General features: G+C 40.7%; 2 protein-coding genes and 1 long non-coding RNA gene across 16 annotated transcripts in view; 1 reads left to right on the top strand and 2 right to left on the bottom strand.

Annotated features, from left to right (window-relative positions):
* ZDBF2 (zinc finger DBF-type containing 2) overlaps nucleotides 1-17,017 on the bottom strand; it is a 30,496-nt gene extending 13,479 nt beyond the window's left edge. For 2 of the 14 annotated variants that reach the window (XM_084998730.1, XM_084998736.1), the window contains exons 1-6: nucleotides 16,409-16,639; nucleotides 11,986-14,037; nucleotides 11,287-11,340; nucleotides 10,509-10,589; nucleotides 7,800-7,904; nucleotides 832-959 (exon numbers count right to left, since the gene is read on the bottom strand). In XM_084998730.1, the coding sequence (XP_084854856.1) occupies nucleotides 832-959; nucleotides 7,800-7,859 (188 nt within the window). In that variant the 5' untranslated portion in view covers nucleotides 7,860-7,904; nucleotides 10,509-10,589; nucleotides 11,287-11,340; nucleotides 11,986-14,037; nucleotides 16,409-16,639. Of the gene's footprint in view, nucleotides 1-831; nucleotides 960-7,799; nucleotides 7,905-10,508; nucleotides 10,590-11,286; nucleotides 16,640-16,704 lie in introns of those variants that run through there. The other 12 variants (XM_084998732.1, XM_084998738.1, XM_005672121.4 and 9 more) reach the window with 9 other exon arrangements.
* The window catches only part of LOC146396106 (uncharacterized), a 271,106-nt gene that overhangs the window by 69,565 nt on the left and 174,962 nt on the right, over nucleotides 1-26,579 (bottom strand). The gene's annotated exons all lie outside the window — the stretch shown is intronic.
* On the top strand, nucleotides 16,016-25,027 carry LOC106506334 (uncharacterized). Its single transcript, XM_085000899.1, has 4 exons — nucleotides 16,016-16,060; nucleotides 16,160-17,015; nucleotides 20,657-22,195; nucleotides 23,800-25,027. Exons 1-2 carry the CDS (start codon nucleotides 16,016-16,018, stop codon nucleotides 16,958-16,960), a joined length of 846 nt encoding a protein of 281 aa, XP_084857025.1. The 3' UTR covers nucleotides 16,961-17,015; nucleotides 20,657-22,195; nucleotides 23,800-25,027.

The following is a 26,579-nucleotide window of genomic DNA, read 5'->3' as shown; positions in this document are numbered from 1 at the left end:
AAAAGTTCATCTTTTTTCCTACTGGTGATACTGAGCTCAATTAATTCTGCACAGATGTGCTAAAGATCTATTTTGCCTTAACTTCTATAACTATAGCTGCAAACTCACCACAATACATAATCTGATTTTCTACCAGTTTTTCTTTTAACATGGGACATTAACTTTTAAATGATATCAAAATATTTATTTTTATTAAAAATTTAAGAGTAAGCTATCACACTACTAACAAGTTATAAAAAGAGCCAGTTCTAATAGAAGAGCAAAGAGTTAACAAATAGTTCTATTAATGTGAAACTGACCTAATTTTTACTTTGACTACCCTTACTTGATTACTTGGTAATTTGCTCCTACGTTTTCCCCCTGCTTAATCCTATGACATCCTCACAAAACACCTTCATGACATATAATTATTTATTGGGCTAAGACTATTTTTTTTTTAATTTTAAGAAACAGGGAATTCCTGTTGTGGTGCAGCAGAAACAAATCCTACTAGCATTCATGAGAATGCAGGTTCGATCCCTGGCCTCACTCGGCGGGTCAGGGGTCCAGCGTTGCCCTGAGCTGTGGTGTAGGTCACAGACAAGGCTCAGATCCTGAGCTGCTGTGGTAGCTCCAATTCAGCCCCTAGCCCAGGAATTTCCATATGCGAGGGGTGCAGCCCTAAAAAGCCAAAATAAAAAAAAAAAAAATTAAGGAAGTTACTAGATAAAATTTAACTTTATATTTATTCTGTGATTCAAAGATTCAATTTAAGAAATACTGGAACATTAACACAAACATCTGCTGTAACATATAACTGTGTACTAATATTATTTCAGGCAGTTACTTTACCCGCTTTCTTGATAATGACATGGGTGGTGCCGCAGTACATCCTGTAAGAAACGTTCCATCAAACTAGTGGTACCCCTCCGTTGTCTAATCTGTGTGGTCAAGTATCTGTGCTGATCACTGGACATATGCTATGTAAAGCAAAAAGAAAATGAATATTTTAAAATGGGTAATCCCCAGTAATGAGAGTATCAAAATATAGATTTATTATACTCCTGGTAGATGTATAAATTGATAATACCCTTTCTATAAAACAATTCTAAAATATTCATCTGAAACCATAAGGGGAACTTGAATCAATGTGGGTATTAGAGGACATAGAGCTTACTCCCCCCTCATCCCAAAAAACACATCAAAAACACATCTACATGTGGAACGATTCCCACTGAAAACTAACTGGAAACTGGTAAAAAGGACTCCTGTACAACAAGGATGTAAGAAAGAACACACATAGGAAGGGTAGGAAGGGAAGAAAAGTGATCAGGTCATAACCTGTGTCCCTATTATCAGGAGGGTCAACAATCTATACACTTACAACCATTCTATACCCACATAACTATCTGGTTTTCATTTTCATTATGGAATTCAATAGATTACATGAGCTATTCAATTATTATACAATAGGCTTTGCATTAAATGATTTTGCACAACTATAGGCTAATATAAGTGTTCTGAGCACTTTTAGGGTAGGAAAGGCTAAGTTCTGCTATTCAGCTAGTTAGGTTATTAAATGCATTTTCAACTTAAGATATTTTCAGATTACAGTCAGGATGTAATCCCATCATAAACTTAGGAAGATCTATATCATCTTCCTTTGTGTGGCCTGTCTTTTCACTTTCATGTGTGTAATTGGGGGATTCATAAATAAAGTTATATTGGAGGGCTGTGACCAAGTCTATGGAGCCACCCAAAGAGCCAAAGGTGTTCTTCCTCTTCCACCTCCCGCTGCAAACAATTAAGGCTATTTATACAATAGTAAAAAAAAAAAATTAAAAATAAAGTTATATTGGTGCACACACACAGACACCAAGTAATTCCAACATCTTTCCCAGGAATAATTATAAGGTACATTTACACTGTCTTAGTCATCTCCTCTTGTTTCTTAACTTCACTGCAGTCCAATTTACCAATTTTTTTCTTCGCCAGTGTTTTTTGTGACTAGTTTAAAAATCTCTCCCCACCACCTCAAAGTCATGAAGATTTTCTCCTATTTGTTTCTAAAGCTTTATTGTTTTATCTACAATACTTACATATACAGTCTATTTGAAACTGGTTTTTGTACCCAGGATGAATTAGCGGTAAAATTTCATTTTTCCATACATGGATATAAAATTGACCCAGTATCACTTACTGAAGAAAGTCATGTCCTCACAGCTCTTTAGCGCCATCTTTGTCAAAAATCAAATATACGGAGTTCCCGTCGTGGCGCAGTGGTTAACGAATCCGACTAGGAACCATGAGGTTGTGGGTTCGATCCCTGCCCTTGCTCAGTGGGTCAAGGTTCCGGCGTTGCTGTGAGCTGTGGTGTAGGTCGCAGACGCAGCTCGGATCCCGCGTTGCTGTGGCTCTGGCGTAGGCTCCGATTAGACCCCTAGCCTGGGAACCTCCATATGCCGCAGGAGCGGCCCAACAAATGGCAAAAGACAAAAAAAAAAAAAAAAAAAAAAATCAAATAGCCACATATATATGACTGTTTCTGGAATTTCTGGTTTATTTCCATGGTCTTTCTAACTTTGCATTATCTTAATTACTATACTATAATAATAAGTTTTATATCTGGTACAGTAAGTCCTCTGACTTTGTTCTTCTTTAAGATTATCCTAGTTCTTCTTGGTCTTTGGCATGTCCATATATATTTTTAGAATTGGCTGCTTTTTATTTTTTAAAAAACTGCTGGAATTTTTATTAGACTTTCATTGAATCAACATATCACTTTGAGCAGAATTGACATGTTCACATTGATTTTTCCAATCCATGAACATGGTATATCATAGCAATTATTTAATTTTTCTTAAATTTTTCTCAATGTTTAGTTTTCTGTGTAAAGATCTTATACATATTCTGTTCTATATAGTTCTTAAGAGTTAATGGTTTTTTTGTTTTTGTTTTTGTTTTTTTTATCTTTTTAGAGCTGCACCCAAGGCATATGGAGGTTCCCATGCTAGGGGTCAAATGGGACCTGTAGCTGCCAGCCTACACCACAGCCACAGCAATACCAGATCTGAGCCTCGTCTTCAACCCACACTGCAGCTCATGGCAATGCCAGAACCCCAACCCACTGAGCAGGACCAGGAATCAAACCCGCATCCTCATGGATACCAGTTGGGTTTGTTACCACTGAGCCACAATAGGAACTCCCAAGAGTTGATGCTTTTCAATGTTGTTGTTAATATCTTTTTTAAATCTAATTTTTTTATGTGGTGTTTATATATAAAAAGACAATTTTTAATTTCCTGATGACCTAATGGTTATGGATTTGGTGTTGTCACTGCTGTGGCTCAGATTTGATCCCTGGCCCAGGAACTTCCACATGCCACAAGCATGGCCAAAAAGACATATTTCCTTCTTTTTTTTTTTCCTCAGCCATGCCTGCAGTATATGGAATTTCCCAGGCCAGGGATCAAATCCCAACTGCATCTGTGACCTACACCACAGCTGTGGCAATGCTGGACCCTTAACCCACTGTGCCAGGCTAGGAATCAGACCCGTATCACTGCAGAAACATCACTGGATCCTCGACCCGCTGCACCACAGTGGGAACTCTAAGACAATTTTCTTTTATGTTGGCCCAAAATGTTTTTACAATCACTTATCAATTCTAATAGTTCATCTAGACATCTTTGGGATTTTCTTTGTGCACAATCGCACTATGTAAAAATAGCAGCAGTTTTATTTCTTTTTATCCAGTCTTTATCATTTTATTTTCTTTTTCTTTCCATGTTTCCCTGGCTAGGACCTCTGATAAAACATTGAATACAGTTTAATCCAAGCATCAAATCTATTTTCACTTAATGTATTACTGGTATATCTGTTAATTAATCTTTCATTTTTATGGCATTTATTCATTATTTTTAATATTATCTACTCATATTCAGTAAGTGCTAAGATGGTACTTCTCTCAATTAAGTGCTGGCCTCTTCTTGGGCAACAAAGTTAGAGCAGGTGCTACCTGTGACTTACTCAGTTTTTCTTTTCTCTTTTTTCCTTTTTTTTTTTTTTTTTTTTTCTTTTTTTGTCTTTTAGGACCACACCCAAGGCATATGGAAGTTCCCAGGCTAGGGGTGGAATTGGAGCCGTAGCTGCCAGTCTACACCACAGCCACAGCAACACCATATCTGAGTGACATCCTCAACCTATACTATAGCTTGCGGCAACACTGGATACTTTAACCCACTGAGCGAGGCCAGAGATCGAACCCATATCCTCATGGACACTCGTCGGGTTCTTAACCCGATGAGCCACAATGGGAATTCCTAACCTTTCATTGCAAAATTTGTTTCATTATTCTGTTCTTGTCTATACAATGTCCCTACTTCTCTTCTTTCTTGTTTTCTGTGGACTATTTTTTATTATTCCTATTTTATACAGACTATAAAGATTGATATTTTACATAGACTTTTTTGCTGCTCTATTGGTGGTAATAGATTATAACATGTAACCTTAACTAGTTAAGAGTCTAAAATCACTTGTTACTTTTACTGTCTTCTTGAATAATGGAAAGTCCTTAGGAACAACCCAATTTACTCCCCTTCCAATTTACATGCCACCATTGTTAATTTCACAAGATATTATTCATTTAGATTGTCTACCGATTTACCTTTCCATTATTCTTAGTGCCCTCCTGCATCTCTGAGCTTCCAGCTGGAATCATTTTATTTCTACCTGAAGAACTCTTTATAGTCTTTCCTTTAGTGAGGATCTGCTGGTGACAGATTAACTCAAATTTTATTTCCCGAAAACATTTTATTTCACCTTATTTATTGAGTATAGAATTCTAAGTTGGCAGTTGTTTTCTTTCTCTTGGCTTCCACTATTCTTGTTGAATATTCTGTTCAATATTTAGCTAGATTTGGGCCCCTATGTCTTCATTTCCTTAATAGTTATCCAAAGCTTTGAATATACATAACGTGTGTGTGTGTGTATTTTTTTTTCAAGGTGTTTTTTTTTTTGGCCCTGGTGTACCACCAGGAAACTCCAAGCTTTCAAAGTTAGTACAAATTACCTTGGCTGTCAACAACAGAATTTGTTAAAATGTTAGTTTAGTACAGGAATATCCAAATGTCTAAAAATTATCTTAAACCTTAGGCAAAAAAATTATACTGAATGCTTATTGAATAGAACTTGTAGTTAAAGCATAAATATGTTCTATCATTATCGAAAGTTCAACAAATAATCTTCCATTCAAATGATGATATAATTTATCATTCATGAGAGAAATATTAAAGAGAACTTACAATTTATTATCTATCTCCCCATGTTTTTAACCAGCATTAAAAAGTTATTTCTTCTTTAAAAAGGCAGAGGTGTGGGAATCACAATAATAAAAACTTTTCCTACAATTTCTTGGTGGCTCAGCAGGTTCAGGATCTATAGTATGGGTCACTGCTGTGTCGCGGGTTCAATCCTTGGCCTAGGAACTTCCACATGCTGTGGGTGTAACAACAACAAAACCCACGAACTTTTCCTTAGTGTGAATTTGAGTGATTATTAGATCATTAAGCAAAAAAAAAAATGCCACTAAATAGCAAAATTTTATATATTATAAACATGTCTTAGATATCATCTAAGATGAAACAGTTTAGTACTAGGAGAACCAGAGCTTCACCTGACACCTGTGACCCTAAATTCCCCTGAAGAAAAACTTGAGTCTCTTCTAATACTTATTTCAAAATTCCCATACATGATGCTTTACAAACCTTTCCAAGAAAAGGAAGAGAAAAGGATACTATTCAATTCATTCATGAAGCCAGCATTACCCTGATACCAAAACCAAGGAAGTCACATTGGGAAAAAAAGCTACAGACAATATACCTTACGAATATAGACGCAAAAGTCCTCAACAAAATACTAGCAAGTCAAATCCAAAAACACATAAAAAGGATTATACACCATGACCAGGAAGAATTTATCCCAGGAATGAAATACTGGTTTAACATCCAAAAACTCAATCAATGTAATTGCTATACGCTGAACTACATACCCTCCCCCCCAAATTCATTTATCAAAGTTTTAACCCCTAATGTGGCTGTATTTTTAAAAAGGACCTGTAGGAGCAAATTAAATCATACCATATACAAAAATTAACTCGAAGGGAATCAAAGACCTAAAATGATAAAGCTCTTAGAGGAAAACATAGACATAAATCTTCATGATCTTGGATTAGGCAATCTTTATGACTACAAAAACATAAGCAACAAAAGAAAAAAGACAAATTCGACTATAGCAAAATTTAAAACTTTGGTGCACCAAAGCATAAAATTCAAAGTCCTTACCTTATTTTATAATGTCTTAGAAAGTCTAATGTTCTGAATTCTTCACCTGACACTTAACATCCACCCCCCAACCTGACCTCCACACTGGCCTCTCCCACCCTTCTGCCTCAGGATTTCTGTGCTTGCTCTTGGTCCTTCTATCTAGAAATCCTTCCCCCAGGTAGAAGCAAGTCTGGCCTCCAGACTTCATTCAAATCTCAGCTCCAGGAGTTCCCTTCATGGCTCAGTAGTTAAAGAACCCAACTAGAATCCATGAGGATGAGGATTCCATCCCTGGCCCCGCTCAGTGGGTTAAGGATCTGGCGTTGCCATGAGCTATGGTGTAGGTTGTAGATGCGGCTTGGATCCCATGTTGCTGTGGATGTGGTGTAGGCCAGCGGCTACAGCTCTGATTCGACCTCTAGCCCAGGAACTTCCATATGCCACAGGCACGGCCCTAAAAAGAAGAAAGAAAGAAAGAGAGAAAGAAAGAAAGAAAGAGAGAAAGAAAGAGAGAGAGAAAGAAAGAAAGAAAGAAAGAAAGAAAGAAAGAAAGAAAGAAAGAAAGAAAGAAAGAAAGAAAGAAAGAAAGGAAGAAAGAGAGGGAGGGAGGGAGGGAGGGAGGGAGGGAGGGAGGGAGGAAGGAAGAAAGAAAGAAAGAAAGAAAGAAAGAAAGAAAGAAAGAAAGAAAGAAAGAAAGAAAGGAAGAAAGAAAGAAAAAGAAAGAAAGAAAGAAAGAAAGAAAGAAAGAAAGAAAGAAAGAAAGAAAGAAAGAAAGAAAGGAAGAAAGGAAGGACGGAAGGAAGGAAGAAAGGAAGAAAGGAAGAAAGAAAGGAAGAAAGGAAGAAAGAAAGAAAGGAAGGAAGGAAGGAAGGAAGGAAGGAAGGAAGGAAGGAAGAAAGGAAGAAAGGAAGGAAGGAAGGAAGGAAGGAAGGAAGGAAGGGAAGGAAGGAAGAAGAAAAAAACTCAGCTCCAATGGCACTTCCTTAACCTTAGCTGACCACCCTACCTAAAATCACACAGTCCTAAAAAGAAGAAAGAAAGAAAGAAAGAAAAAGAAAGAAAGAAAGAAAGAAAGGAAGGAAGGAAGGAAGGAAGGAAGGAAGGAAGGAAGGAAGGAAGGAAGGAAGGGAAGGAAGGAAAAGAAAAAAACTCAGCTCCAATGGCACTTCCTTAACCTTAGCTGACCACCCTACCTAAAATCACACACTCTTCCCTATTTTATTTTCTGCATAACATTTATCACAATCTGACATGTTATGTACTAAATTTACATGACTATTTGTTTTCTGTCTTCATCAAAGTGTAAGCTTCATGAATGAGGGGAAAATGATTTTGTTCATGGCCATATCCTTAGAACGTTAAACAGTATTTGCCCATTAGTAGATTCTCAATATGGTCTGTTAGATGAATGAATAAATGAATTTAATAAAATGTAAAAGAAGAGAAAGTTATGAGTAGGTCCTTTGAAGTGTAATCATATTAACAGAATCAACTCACCTGTTCCAGGTTATTATAAGGCACACAGCAATAGCTGCAATGTCCTTGTCTGTTCTGCATATTGAATAACCAAAGTCAGGTGGCTATTGTCTTTGAATACTCACACTGAAAAAAAAGAAACATGGCAAAATCACAATAATTCCTTATTACCATTAGGAAACTGGCTATGATAATATCAGAGAACAGAAATTTATTGAGTCCTACCCATTCTAATAATTATGAAAGGGCTACCACGAGCTACTGAATTAATCAGAAAGCCTCAAGTAGAGATGAGATCTCTGCATCTTTTTTTTTTTTTTTTTGTCTTTTTTTGTCTTTTCTAGGGCTGCACCCATGGCATATGGAGGTTCCCAGGCTAGGGATCTAATCGGAGCCATAGCCACCAGCCAGAGCCAGAGCCACATCAATGCGGGATCCGAGCCGTGTCTGCAACCTACACCACAGCTCATGGCAATGCCGGATCCTTAACCCACTAAGCAAGGCCAGGGATCGAACACGCAACCTCATGGTTCCTAGTTGGGTTCGTTAATCACTGTGCCACAACAGGAACTCCTGCATCTTCTTTTTTTAACTGAGGTGTAGTTGATGTACAAAATATGTTTCAGGTGTACAACAGGACAATTCACAATTTTTAGAGGTTATATTCCACTTATTATAAAATATTGGCTATATTCCCTGTGTTGTACTATACATCTATGTACCCGATCTATTTTTTACATAGTCGTTTGTACTGCTTAATCCTCTGCTCCTATGGTACCCTTCTCCTCCATACTATCCCTGCTGGTAACCACTAGTTTGTCCTCTGCATCTGTGATTATTTCTTTTTTGTAATAGTCACTAGTTTTATTTTTCAGATTCCACATATCAGTGATATCATACATATTTGTCTTTCTCTGAGAGTTATGCATCTTCTAGAAGAATAATTTGTTGCCAATATTTGAAGCCTAGATGACTGAGTTTATTAATTTTCTGAAAAGTTGCTAGTTATCAAGAAATGATTCAGTATTGAGTAAAGTACTCAATTTGTAAAGACAAATTACTATTTCTAAGTTGTTGCTCTAGTGTATTTACTACACTCTAATGAAGCTCATTAATTTTCCCATTATTTTCTACACAAAATCCCAGATTATGTGAACTCTCAGTGTCATACATAACATCTTTTTCTTTTTTTGTCTTTTTAGAGCCGCACCCAAGGCATATGAAGGTTCCCAGGCTAAGGGTTGAATCGGAGCTACAGCTGCTGGCCTACACCACAGCCATAGCAATGCCAGATCCAAGCCACGTCTGCAACCTATACCACAGCTCATGGCAACGCCAGATCCTTAACCCACTGAGAGAGGCCAGAGATCAAACCCACAACCTCATGGTTCCTAGTCAGATTTGTTTCTACTGCATCATGATGGGAACACCCATACGTAACGTCTTATTCTCTGTCATGAGAGAAAAGATACCACATTTATTTTCTGCTTAATCTGCAAAGAGGCAGATTTTAAAGTAATTTACCAAAAAAAAAGATTGCTAAAAAACAAAACAGTAACCAACAGAGCCTCTGGGAAAAAAAGACCTTTCTTTTCTGACAATTACATAAATCAAACGAATATGAGGAATTTTTTCCAACTGGTGCAATAAAATTTCACTACAAATAAAGAATAGTTTCCAAGTTTTTACCCTCCCCTCCAAAAACCACAATCCTTCAACATTACATACTGCAGTGATTTCCAAGTCAGGCTGAATATAAAAATCGGCCCCCCAAATTCTGATTTAGTAAATCTGGAAATAAAGTCTAGAATTCAGAGTTTAGTAAATCTGAAAATAGAGCCTAGAATCTAGGTAATTTTGATATAAAGCCAATTTATTCACTGACACAAAATGTATATAGTTTATTACTTTAAGTAACAAATTCAAAATAAGGAGTTCCCATAGTGGCTCACTGGTTAACGAACCTGACTAGTAACCATGAGGTCGTGGGTTCAATCCCTGGCCTCGCTCAGTGGGTTAGGGATCTGGCGTTGCTGTGAGCTGTGGTATAGGTCGAAGACACGGCTTAGATCCCACACCGCTGTGGTTGTGGTGTAGGCCAGCAGCTGTAGCTCCAACTGGACCCCTAGCCTGAGAACCTCCCTATGTCGCAGGTGCAGCCCCAAAAAAGACAAAGGACCAAAAGTAAATAAATAAATAAAATAATAATAATGAAGTGTTTTTACTGTTTTGTGAAAATGAAAATAGAATTGTACAAAATAATTTCATCAACATTTTAATTCTAATTATTTTAAGCATTCTTGTCTGTTGAAAAATATAAAAAGAATTATCCCATAATGTTATAAGCATTTTTCATAAGATCATCCTGCAACAGATGTTTACTCATTAAAATCAGTGTTCAAAAATGAAATCATAGGGAATTCCCGTTGTGGCTCAGTGGTAATGAATCTGACTAGTATCCATGAGGACTCAGGTTCAATTCCTGGCCTTGCTCAATGGGTTAAAGATTCTGCGTTGCTATGAGCTGTGATGTAGGTCACAGATGTGGCTCAGATCTGACATCGGTGGAAGCCGACATCTGCAGCTCTGATTGGACCCCTAGCCTGGGAACTTCCATATGACTCAGGTGTGGTCCTAAGAAGCAAAAAAAGAGAAAAGAAATCATAGCCTAAAACCAATTAGAATAGAAAAGCTTCATTAAATCAAAATGCTTTCATTATATTCACTTACCTATTACTTTTTATTATGAGAAAATTTCATAGTTTCTGACTTCTCACACTTCTAGGGAAAATAAATCAATTAATCCAGCTTCTGAAATAAAGAATATTTAAGAAATTATTTACTTAAAATTTGGTCTGTTTTCCTTTTACTTCACTTATTAACCTGAAACAACAAAAAGAAAGAAGCTTTAAGTTGTATTTATAAATATGACATTTTTCAGGCTGAGAGAACCCTAGAACTCTAGAGAGAACCTAAACTCTGAAAATCACAAAATAAATTTTTTAGTGCTTTATTTCAAATATAATTAAAACATTCATTTAATGAAAGGCAAAATGAAAGTCTAACATCACACACGCACAAATCTAAACACTTTGAATATTTTTCGATCTTTAACCTTTATGTACTTTAACTCCCATGGCATTATTGCCTGCAATTTCCATCATCTCTAGTGTCATACATATGCCATAATGGAGCTGCAATAAATCAAAAGCACCTGTTGGCATTTTAAAAATTCACATGCTGAAACTCCATCTGAAAAACTTATGGAATCAAAATTCCCTGGGGAAGCCAAGCACATGCATATTATACATAATTTAAATGTTCCAAGGTGATCCTGATATACAATTAACCAATAGTGTGTCATCTTTCACGTACCAATAAAATTCTTAAAGGAATCATTTCTTTGGGGTCTAAAATTAGACTACTTTATATCACCAAATGGGTCTTTTTATACAAACTCTGAATTCTATTGGTTCCTGGTATTTTTATAAAGTAACGAATCATTTACCTTGAGCAGAAAAGGGTAGATATTTCATCAGCTATATTTAGTCCTGGCAAACATCTATAAATTAAAATAAAACTGTTTAACAGAAAAAAGATAAGCCCTGTTAAGTGTCTGCCATTAACCAAATAAGTACCCCCGAGTCACAATTTAAGTTTGAAAAGTAACATAATTATGTTTCCATTAACAAGAGAAAAAATATTAACTTTTGAACATAAAGCAGTTTACATACTATAACTCATTGAATCCCACATGACCTCTTAAAATGTTCTGGAAAAGAGTGACGATTGTCCATATACCCCACCACCAAATAGTTTAGATCTCTGGGTTCTGGGAAAAGTAGCTGTAAGGACACAAGGCATAACTTGCCTACAGTAGGGTTAAGACCCAAGAGGCTATCAAACCCAAAACGAACTTTCAAACTTTCCAAAGAAATATTTACGTGAAATTTAAGTTTAGGTTCTGAACCATGCAACTCTCAGCTCTTGTGTTAGTTTTAATAAAAAATACTGTCAATTCTTTATCTCTCTATATCAATTGACAATTAAGCCAAATTAGCCAATTTTTTTTTCCTCCACATTGTTGTGGGCAAAGTGTTTACCCCCTAACCAGGATCACTGGGGGGTAACAAAAAATTCCAACACTTGGACCCAAAAGAGCCAGTGACACCACTGTAAGATCAAGGAATAAACATTCAGCACCTACCCAGCGCAAGGTTCCATGCTAGGAGCATCAAGGGATAGAGAGAAATCCAAGACAAGCTTTCTTGCTCTTGAGAAGTTTAAAACAGAATTAGGAAATAAATGCATAAATATCAGGTGGTATCTGAGAAATGTCTACGCACAAATAATAAGTGCAAATGGATGTAGTTGCAAAATACAGTTTTAGCTGGACAAACCAGATGTCACAGTAGATATGGCTTTTTAGCTGGACATTATCCAGAATTTGCTCACATAACCATCAGGAAAAGATATTCCAAGTCACAAAGAAGCAAAAGTACAAAAGCAAGAAAGCACAAGGAACATGTGGAAATATCAAGTTGACAAGTTTAGCTGGAAATAAGATTTCATTTAAGAATTTAAAGGGCACTAAAGCAAGAAAAGTAGACTAAGGTTTGACATGACAGGATTTAAAAGCAGATGAAAGATTTAGACCTTATCTTCAGACAGTGTGTAAATGTTTTTGGGAATCAGTATACTCAAAGAGTGCTTTAAGAAAATTCTGGAACAATGTTCTTTCCTATTCAAAGGCTTTCAACAGGATAAGGGATATAACTGTTTAACTATTCAGCACTATTTCCTAGAATATGAGAGAATTAGTTAATACCCAAATATCCAAGTTTAAAGAGTCAGTATCCCTTAAGCAAAGACTCAGTCTCATTTATACTTACAAATTAGGAAAACACACATTAATTGTTTCTTTAAGGAGTGACTTTTATTAACTTGTATTAAGAAAGTAAAACAAAATTATAGTAAAATTATAAAAATAATAAAATTGAGAGCATAAAAATCAGACCAATCCCACTACCCACCATTCATTTTATATTCTTCTCTGTTCTAAACATGTTTTTACAAAAATGGAATGGCCTCCTCTCTCATTTAACCATATATGACAAGCACCTGTTTATGATATTATACAGAATTCCAAAAATTTCATTTTATCAGTGTGAGATAAAAATCTTCTTATCTGACAAGATAAGACCCAGGAGTTGGTGAGTTAACTTTTTAAATATTAATCAATAAAACAATTTTAAAATACAGAACACACTTAACCTCAATATTTTATCTAACTTAAAACATACAAATAAATACATGTTTACGGTCAAGATAGGTTTTTTTAGTTTCATTGAGGTCTTTTTGTGAATACGACAGCTAGAGTTCCAAGTCTTATTTTTTATCATATTTTCATAAACCATATCATGATTTACCTGCAAGGAGTTTCCAAAACCAAGTCTGCCTAAAACCGAGTTCCTCAAACAAGTTTATGATTAATCTCTATCCAAAACGTGTTCCCTTTGTTGTCCCACCCCTGCTCCCTTTAGGATTGAGGAGTATCAAAGAAAAGAGGAGATTGAGACCAAGCAGGACCATATGGGGCACTCCCAGGTACAAAAGCTCCTCCATATCCCCCATGTCTTGTTTGTAGGAGAAAAGTTTTAGTCTCCTAGGCCTTTCCTGAGTTCCAAAAAGTAGACTCAAACAGTTACCAATTAGGGAAGTGAGGGAATGCAGGTGAGCAAGAAAGTTATAATAGCTTAAACAACAGTTCAGCGATAAAACAGAGCCCTACTTCCTCCTCAAGTAATATGTATAACAATCTGATGCATATCTTTGAGCTTTTCTGTAGAAACTACACCCCTCCACTCAGGTGGAGGATGGTGACTACATGCTGACCACACACAGGTGGACCCCAGACTGGGTGGAACCTGAAGGTTGATGATTAAGATTTCCAAAACATCATCTTGTTAGGTACCACCAACCAAAAGAAAGAAAGCCCATGAGCTGCAACCCTCACCCCAAAAGTTGCCCTTAAAGAAAAAAAAAAAAGAAAGAAATAAAGAAATAAACCCATCCCTGAAAGCCATGGGGGAGTTCGGGTCTTTTGAACACGTGCTGCCTGTTTGTTCTCCTTGCTTGGCACCCTGCAAATAAACGCTGTACTTTCCTTCACCACAACCCGGTGTCAGTAGATTGTCTTTTCTGTGCAGCAGGCGAGCAGACCCAAGTTCGGTTCGGTAACATTTCCATTTTGGTCCCTCTAAAACAGAATAAGAACTTAAAGATATTTTCAAAACTGAGAGCAGTATTATGATTAATGTTTTAAGATTCTCCCCAACCTTTTATACTTGTGTTACACAATTAAGTACTTCTGCAACAGCCTTTTTTTTTTGAGGCCAAAGCATTTATTTTTCATAAAAAAATAACCATGCAATTAAAAAAAGACAACACTTACACTTATTTTACTAGTTTATGTAATATTTAAAACTGCAAAAACCAATCTGGGGCAGTGAATAGAGATCTCTGAAATGCTTGAGCATTTGAGACAAAAATGTCTCAAAATAGAAATCAAGTTGTGCTTTTTTTTAGGACTACTTCTTACATACCTTAGATCTGTACCTACTGCAGAGATAAATAAACACATTGTTGAAATGCCTTGAGTTGTAGTGTGTGAGTTTCTCAAGCTGGGTGTAGTATTGAGTAAGAGCTAACAAAATCCAGACTCCCCAGAGGAAATATTTTTCAATTGTGTGACAACAGAGACAGCTCAATAATAAATAAGAGAAGGCAATAGAAAAACATTTAGATAACTGAGTAAGATCATCTAAATTACTTCTCTAGCGATAGGGAAACAATTGGCGAGCAATCACAAAACAATGACGAAATGATATAAAAAAGACCATTTTAATTCAGTGTCTCTTTCCTTATAATAGTATTAACTAATTTTCAACTTCCCACTCTTTTGAATTATCCACCTTGTATTGGTTTACCTCTGGCGACAAGAATTATCCTGGATACTTTCATTTAGTCTCAATAAAGTAACGGCTAATTTTTAGTGAGAGCTTAATCTGGGCCAGGCATTAAATCAACAGTTTCACTTGTATTACTTCATCTGAATATCAAACAGCCTTATGAGATTGGTATTCCAGTAACGCCCACTTTACAAATCAGGAAACTGGGGTTTAGAGAGAACAACTATCTTGTTCCAGGTCAACACCAATAACCGGTATAGCTGGGATTTGACTCTTAACCTCTGGACTTCTTTAAAAGGCTTGCTTTCTGTATTTTCAGGGATGGTAATTAATTGTTTTAACATTAGATAAAAACAAATAATTAGGAATCTAATCTGCTGCTATAAACACTGTCACATATTCCAAAGGAAAAAAAGTAAAACTAATGTCAAGCTTAACCGCATTATTGTCCCCACTCTGAGATGAGTGCTGACAGTATCCTGGATTAATGACAAATATAATTAGCATGGCACACGGGAAGTAACACATTTTATATCACAACCCAGCATACATAGACACACAAGCACACCACACACAGGCACAGGTTAAAACAATGCCACAAAACAATACCCTCATTACATGCACCGAGTTCTGGTATTTTCTGTTGTCTTGGTTTGGCTTTTTTTAATGCTACTTATGATCCACTAAATTAATTTCACAACTCGCCAATGATTTAACAACTGCAATTTAAAACACATTGCCCCAAATTATTACGCAGAGCCAACAACATTTTATAAATGATTTTTACCCTTCATTCAACTTATTTCTACCCAGTATCTTGGCCATTCCAGTGATATTTTATTAAATATTTAAGGCGTTTCTTTACTAGGGTTGGCCACTGATAAAGCTTCGGGGAGAAGAAAATTCTTGCCTTACAGGCTTTGGGTCCAAATCAGTGCAAGTTGAGAAGGCAGTAAAAAGACATTTATGCATTGATACAGAAAAAGTCCTTAAAGTATTAAAAAACAGACCACACTGGCATCCCATTTATGCAACACGAATATATGTTTATGTGCTCCAAATTGTTAATAATGACTTTCTCTTGAGGATGAGGCTGATAGGAGTTTTTTCAGTTTTTTGACTCGGACAGAATATAATTGCGGGGTGGGGGTGGGGAGTGAACAAAAAGGAATTTGTAGAGGCAAAAAAAAACGTTTTAGTTCCGAGAGCCAGTATCTCTCAACGCGCTGCCAGAATCATCGCGCCAAAAAACGTTAGAAACTGGAAATGGCCTTAGACGCACGTGATAACGACGGCGTATTCCGACCAGATGTACATAACTGTTGCATGACAACAGCAAAATAATCATTAACATAATAATCTAACGTTTCCAAAATAAATTCTAATCGCCAGAGGCTGGTAAAGGCCTAGATCTGGGGGCAGCTGGACACAACGCAGGACACCGGGGGAGAGGGATTTGTGGACAAGTGGCTCTGGAACTCGGTTCCACAGGTGCCCTGCACGTCCCCAGGTTGCGTTCAAATCCTTAAATCCAACCTCCGCAGGCCGCCTCCTCACCAGACTCTGCCCAAGGACTCGTCAGCAAGCCCCTCCGACCTAGGACCCCCGACAGAAGCGCAAGGCAGCCTGCCCGCCACCTCCAGCCCACGCCCCAGCCACCTGGATTCGGGCCGGGCCGGGAGACGCCGGCGCCACTCAAGCAGGAGGAGCGGAAAGGGACTCGAAGTGACGGGAAGCCGAGGACCTGCAAGGTGGGCGCGGGAACCGGACAAACCGTCTGGGGAGCCCTCCGGAGCAAGAAGGCACTCGGCGCGCAAGGCGAGGAGGGCCCACCCCAGGCCGCGCGCCCCGAGCTCGGGGTCCTTGCCCAGGCCGCGCACCGCTGGCCCCGCCCCTCCCGCGCTCGCCCCTCCCCCTTTCGTCCCTCCCCCATCTCGCCCCGTCGCCCTTCTCACCTCCGCGGAGGCAGGCGGGATTCCTTCTCCGACTGGATCGGGGTGGAAGACTCAAGATGTGCGCTCCCTTCCTACTCCGGATCCAGGGCGGCGCCGGGACCCCCAGACCGTCCCGAACTCTACCCGCCGGCCGCCGCTCGCCGCCCGCAGAGCCAGAAATTGTAGTCACCGTCTCTCCCGCCAGTGCGGCAGGATAAGCGAAGCGAGAGCGTCACTAGCAGGACCCGGGTCCCGAGTCACGACTCAGCCCACGTAGACGTCCACGGGGAACGTAGCGTTGCAGCCCTCACTGAGGTTTGACGTCAAGAAAGGTGCGAAAACAGGGGCCCCTCTGACGCAGGAGCCTCGGGACCGCCCCCTGCCCATACTCACCTCCCACCCCCGGTAATAATAGAGTCCCCTTCCTCCCGCCCAACTGTCCCCTCCCCGATATCTTCAAAGAGAACACTTCCCCCAGGGTCAGTCCGGAGCTTGTGAAATCAAACCTGTTTCACCCATATGGCTAGGCAACAGCGCAGGATAGACATCAAGGTTTTAACATTGGAGGGTCCACGTAGAAATTGCTTGCCAATTCAAAGCCACATAGGAGCTGTAGAAAAGAAAATGGGGATGAGAGAGCTAGTGATTCGCCCTGTTTTCCTGTGTTTCCGCACCAAACAGAAGCTGCTGTTTAATGAGTCCTTACTTTGTGCTAGGCACTCTCTTTAAGGTTTGTACGTTTATTCTTGCGTTTCATATTCAGAACAACCCTTTATAGAATCTTAGGACGAATCCTATTATTATCTCCCTTTGACAAGTGAGAAAACTGAGGTTTAAAGAAGTTAGGTATTCAGAGACCTGCACTGCACATGAAAGGGTTACGAATATTAATCAGAATCCACTCGTTCCATTGTACTACGCACTACAAATACAGCGGTGTGCAAAAACAGTTTTGTGCATGAGAGATACAAACCTAAATCAGTCTCAGCACTGAATATATCATAATAATCTGTGATAAGGAAAATAATCATACCTACAGTGAAGAGGGGCTTTGGAGAGCTTATGTCTTATGTAGAAATAATCTTAGAATGAGCTACTTTGCTCTTTGGCTATTGCTATAACTATCATTACACTCTTGGTAAGCTTATGATCACCCCCGCTTTTCTTAATTGTCCCCCATTGCTATGGCATCCATAGTTTCCATTCTTTGTGTATTTCTCAGCTTTTGCCTCCCCTGATCTTCACACACACACACACCTTTTTTTTTTTTGCTTTGTCCACGGCATATGGAGTTTTCTAGACCAGGGGTCAAATCAGACCTGTAGCCACCGGCCTACACCACAGCCCACAGCAATGCCAGATCCAAGCCATGTCTGCGACCTGCACCACAGCTCATGGCAATGCGGGATCCTTAACCCACTGAGCGAGGCCAGGGATCAAACCAGCATCCTCATGGATACTAGTCAAATTCGTTTCGGCTGAGCCACAACGGGAACTCCCTCTCCCACTTTTAAACTTGAGCTGTTGCAACAGTTCATTTATAACCACCTTTAGATTTCTTATTATTTGTCTGTTTTTCAGCCGAATCCACAGCATTGGGAAGTTCCTGGGCCAGGGATCAGGCTCTTGCCATAGCAGTAACCAGGGCCACAGCAGTAACAACACTGGATCCTTAACCACCTGCGCCACCACAGAGCTCATAGATTGTTTTAACACACCAAAAAACACTGATTTATTTTAAGGCAAACCCTTTCCACATTCCAACCTTGGAACTGGTGAGAGAAAACCCATTACACATTAACCCGGCCCCCAGGACATGATGTATTTCACAGAAACACACATTTTTCACTCTTTAACATATCTGACATCGGGGTGCATTTTAAAAACTGCTCTGCTCTCTTAATATTATTGGCTAGGTGGCTGTATTAACCTAGTTGTCATTCCTTTCACATAGAGAAACTTAAAAGTAGCTGTCCAGGAGTTCCTGTTGTGGCTCAGCGGAAACAAATCTTAACTAATATCCATGAGGACACAGGTTCGATCCCTAGCCTTGTTCAGTGGGTTACCCAGAGCTGTGATGTAGGTCGCAGACGAGGCTTGGATCTGGCATTGCTGTGGCTGTGGTATAGGCTGGCAGCTATAGCTTCCATTCGACCCCTTGCCCAGGAACTTCCATATGCCACAGGTGTGGCCCTAAAAAGACAAGAAATAAAATGAAATAAAAGAGGGACGTTCCCGCCATGGCTCAGCGGAAACGAATCTGACTAGCATCTATGAGGACGCAGGTCCGATCCCTGGCTTCGCTCAGTGGGTCAAGGATCTGGTGTTACAGTGCGCAGTGGCGTAGGTAGAAGATGCGACTTGGATCCCGTGTTGCTGTGGCCATGGTGTAGGCCAGCGGCTATAGCTCCGATTGGACCCCTAGCCTGGGAACCTCTATATGTCAAGGGTGCGACATATAAAAAAAGTATTGTTATTATTATTATTGCGTGTTTATATGAAGTCATCAATATGAGAACTGTATTTTTGAGCCTTTTCCTCTATTTAAGCTCCCAGATGTTTTCACTGGTTGCCTTGCAGTAATATAGAACTATCCTGTTGGAATACAGTTGCTATCAGAAGGAATTTAGAGGCTTATGTGAATGCCATAGACCCTATTTTTTAATTCATTGGTGACATTTGAATATTATTTGGAAAGAGCGTCAGACTATATTAAGAGAGAAAAAAAAGCACACTATAATAATTTTTGCGTTATAAAGGGAGAACTAGGAATGTAGATTTATAATTGTATGTTCACAAGGAAACTCAAACGAAACTCAAGGTGAATTAAATTGGTTATGTCAGAGCTAAGATTGTGAGAAATGGGAAAGATGATGAAGAGAGTGAAGTTTTCCACTGGTGCTTATTCTGTTATGGTTTATGAGTCATTTGAATTTTTTCTATTTAAAATATTAGCTAAGGGAATTCCCGTCGTGGCTGTGCGGAAATGAATCTGACTAGGATCCATGAGGACGCGGGTTCGATCCCTGGCCTTGCTCAGTAGGTTAAGGGTCCAACATTGCTATGAGCTGTGGTGTAGGTCGCAGACATGGCTTGGATCTGGCATTGCTGTGGTGCAGGCCAGTAGCTACAGCTCTGATTCGACCCCTAGTCTAGGAGTTTCATTATGCCACAGGCATGGCCCTAAAAACACAAAATAATAATAGTAATAGTAATAATAATAAGGAGTTCCCATCGTGGCACAGCGGAAACGAATCCAACTAGGAACCATGAAATTGCGGGTTCGATCCCTGGCCTCCCTCAGTGGGTTAAGGATCTGGAGGTGCCATGAGTGAGCTGTGGTGTAGGTAGCAGACGCCACTTGGATCTGGTGTTGCTGTGGCTCTGGCATAGGCCAGCGACAACAGCTCCAATTAGACCCCTAGCTTGGGAATCTCCATATGCCACTGGTAAAAAAAAAAAAAAAAAAAAAAGACAAATAATAATAGGTAAATTAAAATTTAAACAAAAAAATTAGACTGGGGAAATAGAGTTTTGATAATGACTCAAGCAGGACTCTGGACTTTTGGAGACGACGGTACAGAAATGAAAACTTTGGCCTCCTTGGGAACCCCATCCATCCGTGGGTATTTACTGCATTGTCATTATGGTTGTGGTGGGTTTTATTTTCAGAAACTGAGAGGCCGCTTCCCCAGCTGACCCTAAGCCAGCCTGAGCAATTTGTCTGGACCACCACAAGCCTGAGAATAGACAGAACATCAGCTCCCTGCCAGCACAGCGCAGCATGGGGCTTCCCTGCATCGGAATAGATGAGCCAGGGTCCAGAGGACTTACTAACTTTCAAAAAGGATTTTGGCCTTCTGTTGGAGAGGACCTTGCTGCAGGCACATCCCAGGGTAGATTTTAGCATCCTACTCAAGTTCTTATTCAGAATTACCCCTTGGACTCGACCCAGCTGTGTCTGCATTTACAGAGCCTCCCCTGCTCCTAGCCCAGACCTCGCCGGGATTGAGGACGACAATGTCATCACCAGTTGTCTGCTTTCCGGAGCCAGCAGCTTGCTCCACCGGGATCCTGCTATATTCAACCCTGCCTGGTAAAGTGTAAGTAACAAACCTTTCAGACTTTTGCTGATTTTACTGATAGGTAGGTGTCTTAGTGATCAATTTCCTGCTTGTTTGCCTCTTGAACTATTGTAGTAATGTAGTTTCCTATTGTTATATTTATTTTACTATATTGCATTTTATCGCAGGAAGAGCATTTGATATTTATTTATTTATTTATTTTGCTTTTTAGGGCCACGCCGCTGCACATGGAGGTTCCCAGGCTAGGGGTCGAATCGAACCACAGCCACCGCAATGGGGATCCGAGCCTCAACGGCGACCTATACCACAGCTCACAGCAACCCCGGATCCTCAACCCACTGGGCAAGGCCTGGGATCGAACCCGAATCCTCAAGGATAGTAGTCGAATTCGTTTCTGCGGCGCCACAAGGGGAACTCCCCTATATTATCTTTTTTTTATGTACTCCTGAGGTTCTTACGTTAGGAGCCTGTGGACACTGGGAACCCACCCTCCAGGATTTACTAAATCCCAGAGATAACAGCTTGCCTGCCAGCAAAACTTTGATATGCAACCAAGCCAATCCAGAGGCCAAACCCCCTGCCTAGGCAGACCCTTTTATAAGATCTCTATAGTCTAGGACTCTATTCCCCTGCCCTAATCGCCACAGGCCCAAGCACGAGAGACTACTGGAGATCAACCCTAGGGTTCAGAAACTTTTCAAACTCTCCAATCAAATCATAGTTCCCACCCTTACTAAACTTGGCATACCCTTTCTTCCAGAAAGGACCCTGCCTCCAGTCAACCCTAGGGTTCAGAAACTTTTCAAACTCTCCAATCAAATCATAGTTCCCACCCTTACTAAACTTGGCATACCCTTTCTTCCAGAAAGGACCCTGCCTCCAGTTTACCTGTCTCTCTGTCTCTGCCTGACCTCTCTCTGGTGGCCCTCCTGTTTCTAAGGAACGATGAAATTAATACAAAATTCCCTCATTCCATTTTTTTTTCTTTTTTGGCTGCCCCACGGCATATGGAGTTCCCAGGCCAAGGATCAATCCCAGCCGCAGTGCTGTATAATGTAGATGAGGCTGCATCTTCATCATCAGGGCTTTGGTAAAGCTCCAGGTTCTGAGATAAGGTTCTGCTGAGGTTTGTACCAAAGTAGGTATGCTTTTAGCATCACGTAGTTCTGGTAGTTCACATAGTTCTGAAGTTCTGGTAGGAAGCTTCTTACAGAGAAGCCCTCAACCCTTATGTCAGTGTACAGAATGGTCCAGCCGCTCCAAGTTATGAATGGTGCCTCTGTAAAGAATAAAAATGTTCCGGAATTCCCATCGTGGCGCAGTGGTTAACAAATCCAACTAGCCTGGCCTTGCTCAGTGGGTTAAGGATCCGGCATTGCCGTGAGGTGTGGTGTAGATTGCAGACATGGCTGGGATCCCAAGTTGCTGTGGCTCTGACGTAGGCCGGTGGCTACAGCTCCGATTGGACCCCTAGCCTGGGAACCTCCATATCCTTCGGGAGCGGCCCCAGAAAAGGCAAAAAGACAAAAAAAAAAAAAAAAAAAAAAGAATGAAAATATTCCATGACCAAAAAAGAAAAGAAAAGGAGTTCCTATCGCGGCTCAGTAGAAACGAATCTGACTAGCACCCATGAGGACACAGGTTCGATCTCTAGCCTTACTCAGTAGGTCAGGGGATCCAGCATTCCGTGTAGGTCGTAGATGCGGCTCAGATCTGGTGTTGCTGTGGATGTGGTGTAAGCTGGCGTCTGTAGCTCCGATTCGACTCCTAGCCTGGGAACTTCCATATACCGTGGGTACGGCCCTAAGAAGCAATAAAATAAAATAAGCCAGACACAATAAGACAAATACTGTGTAATCTTACTTTTTAATTTTTTTTGTCTTTTTTTTTTCTTTTAGAGCTGCAGTTATGGCATATGGAGGGAGGCTCCCAGGCCAGGGGTCTAATGGGAGCCATAGCCACTGGCTTATGCCACAGCCACAGCAACCCTGGATCCGAGCCGCATTTGTGACCTACACCACAGCAGAGTGTGTAGGTACACCTCAGCTCAGTGCAGCCCACTGAGCAAGGCCAGGGATTGAACCCGCGTCCTCATGGATGCTAGTCGGGTTCGTTAACTGTTGAGCCACGACTCTGTGATCTTACCTTTATGTAGAATCTGAAAAAGTAGCCGGATCTAATATACGGCACAAATGAACCTTTCCACAGAAAAGAGACTCATGGACTTGGAGAATAGACTCGTGGTTGCCAAAGGGGAGGGGGAGGGAGTGGGGTGGATGGGAACCTTGGGGTTAATAGAAGCAAACTATTGCTTTTGGAATGGAGAAGCAATGGGATCCTGCTGTGTAGCCCTGAGAACTATGTCTAGTCACTTATGATGGAGCATGATAATGTGCAAAAATAGAATATGTCCATGTATGTGTACCTGGGTCATCATGCTGTATAGTAGAAAAAAATTGTATTGGGGAAATAACAATTAAACAAAAAAAGTCTAGCTGGTAGGAGCAAAGAGTACAATAGTGGTTTCCAGAGGCTGAGGGTGGGAGAAATGGGGAGATGTGGGTCAAAGGGAGCAAAATTTCAGTTATAAGGTATTACATTGTAGAGGTCCTTGCTGGCACAGGAGGTTAAGGATCCTGTTGTCACTGCAGTGGCTTAGGCACAGGTTCAGTCCCTGGCCTGGGAACTTCTACATGCCATGGGCACAGCCAGAAAAAAAAGATCGTATGTTCTGAGGATCTAAAGTGCGACATGATGACTATATTTAATACTGTGTTTTATTCTTGAAATATATTAAAAGAATAGATCTTCAGTGTTCTCACCACACACACTCAGAGAACTATGTGAGGGGGTGATTGTGTTAATAAGCTTGGTTGTAATCATTTCACAAGGTATGTGTATATCAAGGTATATAGAGTTGTGCACATTATGTTCAACTTTTTTTTTTTTTTGGCTTTTTTTGGCTTTCAGAGCTTATTCAGAGCCGCACCCATGGAATATGGAGGTTCCCAGGCTAGGGATCCAATTGGAGCTGTAGCTGCTGGCCTATACCACATCCACAGCAACACTGGATCCTTCAGCCACTGAGCAAGGCCAGGGATCGAACCTCATGGTTCCTAGTCTGATTTGCTTCCGCTGCGCCACGACGGGAACGCCAATGTTCAACTTTTAATTGTCAGTGATACTTCTGTAAAGCCTAGGAGTGGTAAGTATAAGTGTATGGGACTCGTTGCCCAGGGGAACTCTACATTCGTGTCCTGGTTGGTGAGCACCCAGGGTCCAGGATGGAGCATCCTGGGGGATGGAGCATCTTGGGGGATGGAGCATCTTGGGAGTATAGGGCATCCTGGGGGATGGAGCATCTTGGGGGTAGAGAGGGAATTGGGCACAACTGTTTCTGGAGAAGCTCCCTCTGAGGAGATAAAGGGTAACTGCTCTCCAAGAGTCTGATAAGCAACAGGTCGATCTGAATCATTTAGAAGAAAGTGCCTGCGTGCCTCCGGGGTACCCAGTAAACCATGTCCCATTTTCTCTCTGGGCTTTACTGAGTCCACATCCAGCCTGTTCCGCGGAGCGCTGGAAGAGTGCTTTCTGGCGCCGTTGCAGGGGTCTTAGATCATTTCTGGGGTTCAGGTGTGGCTCTCCTTCTCAGGAAATCATGGCCCATTGAACGTTGCTGTTCAGGTCTGAAATATGTACACTGTGGTCTGCCTTGTCTCCCAACCCACTGGGATTTATGGGTTCGCATCAGAAAATGAGCAAAAGATCTGAATAGACATTTCTCCAAAGAAGATATACAGATGGCCAACAAGCACATGAAAAAATGCTCAACATCACTGATTATTAGAGAAATGCAAAGCAAAAGGACTATGACATACCACCTCACACCAGTCAGAATGGCTATCATTCCACAAATAAATGTCCACAAATAGCAAATGCTGGAGAGGGTGTGAAGAAAAGGGAACCCTCCTGCACTCTTGGTGGGAACGTAAATTAGTACAACCGCTATGGAAAACAGTATGGAGGTACCTTAGAAAACTAAATATAGAACTACCATATGACCCAGCAATCCCACTCTTGGGGATATATCCATACAAAACTTTCCTTGAAAAAGACACATGCACCTGTATGTCCATTGCAGTACTATTCACAATAGCCAAGGCATGGAAACAACCTAAATGTCCATCCGCAGATGAATGGATTAAGAAGATGTGGATATATATACAATAGCATACTAATCAGCCATAAAAAGAAGAAAATAATGCCGTTTGCAGCAACATGGATGAAACTAGAGACTCTCATACTAAGTAAAGTAAGTCAGAAAGAGAAAGACAGATACCATATGAAATCACTTATATCTGCAATCTAATAGAAGGCACAAATGAAGCTTTCCACAGAAGAGAAAATCGTGGGCATGGAGAAGAGACTTGTGGTTGCCGAGGGGGAGGGGGAGGGAGTGGGATGGATTGGGAACTTGGGGTTAATAGATGCAAACTATTGCCTTTGGAATGCATAAGCAACCAGATCTTGCCATATAGCACTGGGAACTATATCTAGTCACTTATGATGGAGCATGAAAATGTGAGAAAAAGAATATATTAATGTATGTGTGACTGGGTCACCTTGCTGTACAGTAAAAAATCGACAGAGCACTCTAAACCAGCCATAAAGGAAAAAAAAATTAAAATCATTAAAAAATTATTAGTCCCTGTCCTAAGTTGAAAGGGTTTTTTCCAATTATAAAGTGATTTTTTCCGGGTTGGTTTTTTTGTTTTCGCTGTACCTTGGCATGTAGTCCAGGGATCTATCCAGGCTGCCACAGTGACACAAGAGAAGTCCTGGAACTTTTAGATCCTGAGCTGCCAACATTCTAAGGGGCTTCCAGGGTGCAAATCCTTGCATGTTTAAGCCCATGGAATCTTCCTCTTACAGAGTAAACTTCTCACGCCTGGTGTCCGCTATAGCAGAGAGTGAGGTACCTTAGCACGGGTATCTTACACGGGCCTCCTCCAGGCAGTGAACTATGGCTCGGAGCCCTTGTTAGAGACCCTTTGACGTAAGTGGTCTACTTATTTTCTGTCTTTGATATAAAACCCTTACGGGCCGTTTGAGTTCTCTGTAATCTAATAAAGTTTCTCCGTTTCCATCTCCTCTTTTCCAGAATTATCATCCATGAGGTGTTCACCAGATACCCAGCCAGTGAGTCCCTTTGCGCCTGCTCTGAGCAGCAGACCTAGTGTTGAGGTGTCCTCATCAACCCCGGAGGGACTGGGTCTACTACATCCAGGAAAGCTAAGTGGCCCCGGTTTTATCTTTCCAATTCTTTTGAGTAGGAGACATTTGCATTCTTTTTTTTTTTTTTTTTTTTCCTTTTCTAGGGCCGCTTCCCTCGGCACATGGAGGTTCCCAGGCCAGGCTAGGGGTCTAATCGGAGCTGTAGCCACCGGCCCACACCAGAGCCACAGCAACGTGGGATCCGAGATGCATCTGTGACCTACATCACAGCCCACAAGAACGACCCTCAACCCACTGAGCAAGGCCAGGGATCGAAACCACAACCTCATGGTTCCTAGTCGGATTCCTTAACCACTGCGCCATGACGGGAACTCCCTGCATTGTAATCAAACAAACAAACAAAAAATAAACCCAGCCCTCCTACATTGATTAGGTGTCTCCAAATGAGGACACGCAAAAGGCTGTAGACACGCAAAATCCACACTCCCTTTCCTCAAGGGCCACCTCGTGCAGGTGCGCCTCCCAACTGCCCGTCTTCCAGCTGCATAACCAGGCACCGAAGTTGAAAAGGTCTTA

Source organism: Sus scrofa, chromosome 15, assembly GCF_054392235.1.
Source record: "Sus scrofa isolate SSC_HxYL_T2T_F1_AM1 chromosome 15, Sscrofa_HxYL_maternal_Yorkshire_Landrace_v2.0, whole genome shotgun sequence".
Lineage (NCBI taxonomy): Eukaryota > Metazoa > Chordata > Mammalia > Artiodactyla > Suidae > Sus > Sus scrofa.
This window is presented reverse-complemented; position numbering and strand designations above follow the sequence as displayed.

What these genes read in the sequence shown, in the direction of transcription:
- LOC106506334 (XM_085000899.1), top strand. Translation starts at nt 16,016, where the DNA reads ATGGCCTTAGACGCACGTGATAACGACGGCGTATTCCGACCAGAT. An exon ending in ACGGCGTATTCCGACCAGAT is followed by an intron (nt 16,061 to 16,159) that starts GTACATAACTGT and finishes GTAAAGGCCTAG; the next exon opens with ATCTGGGGGCAGCTGGACAC.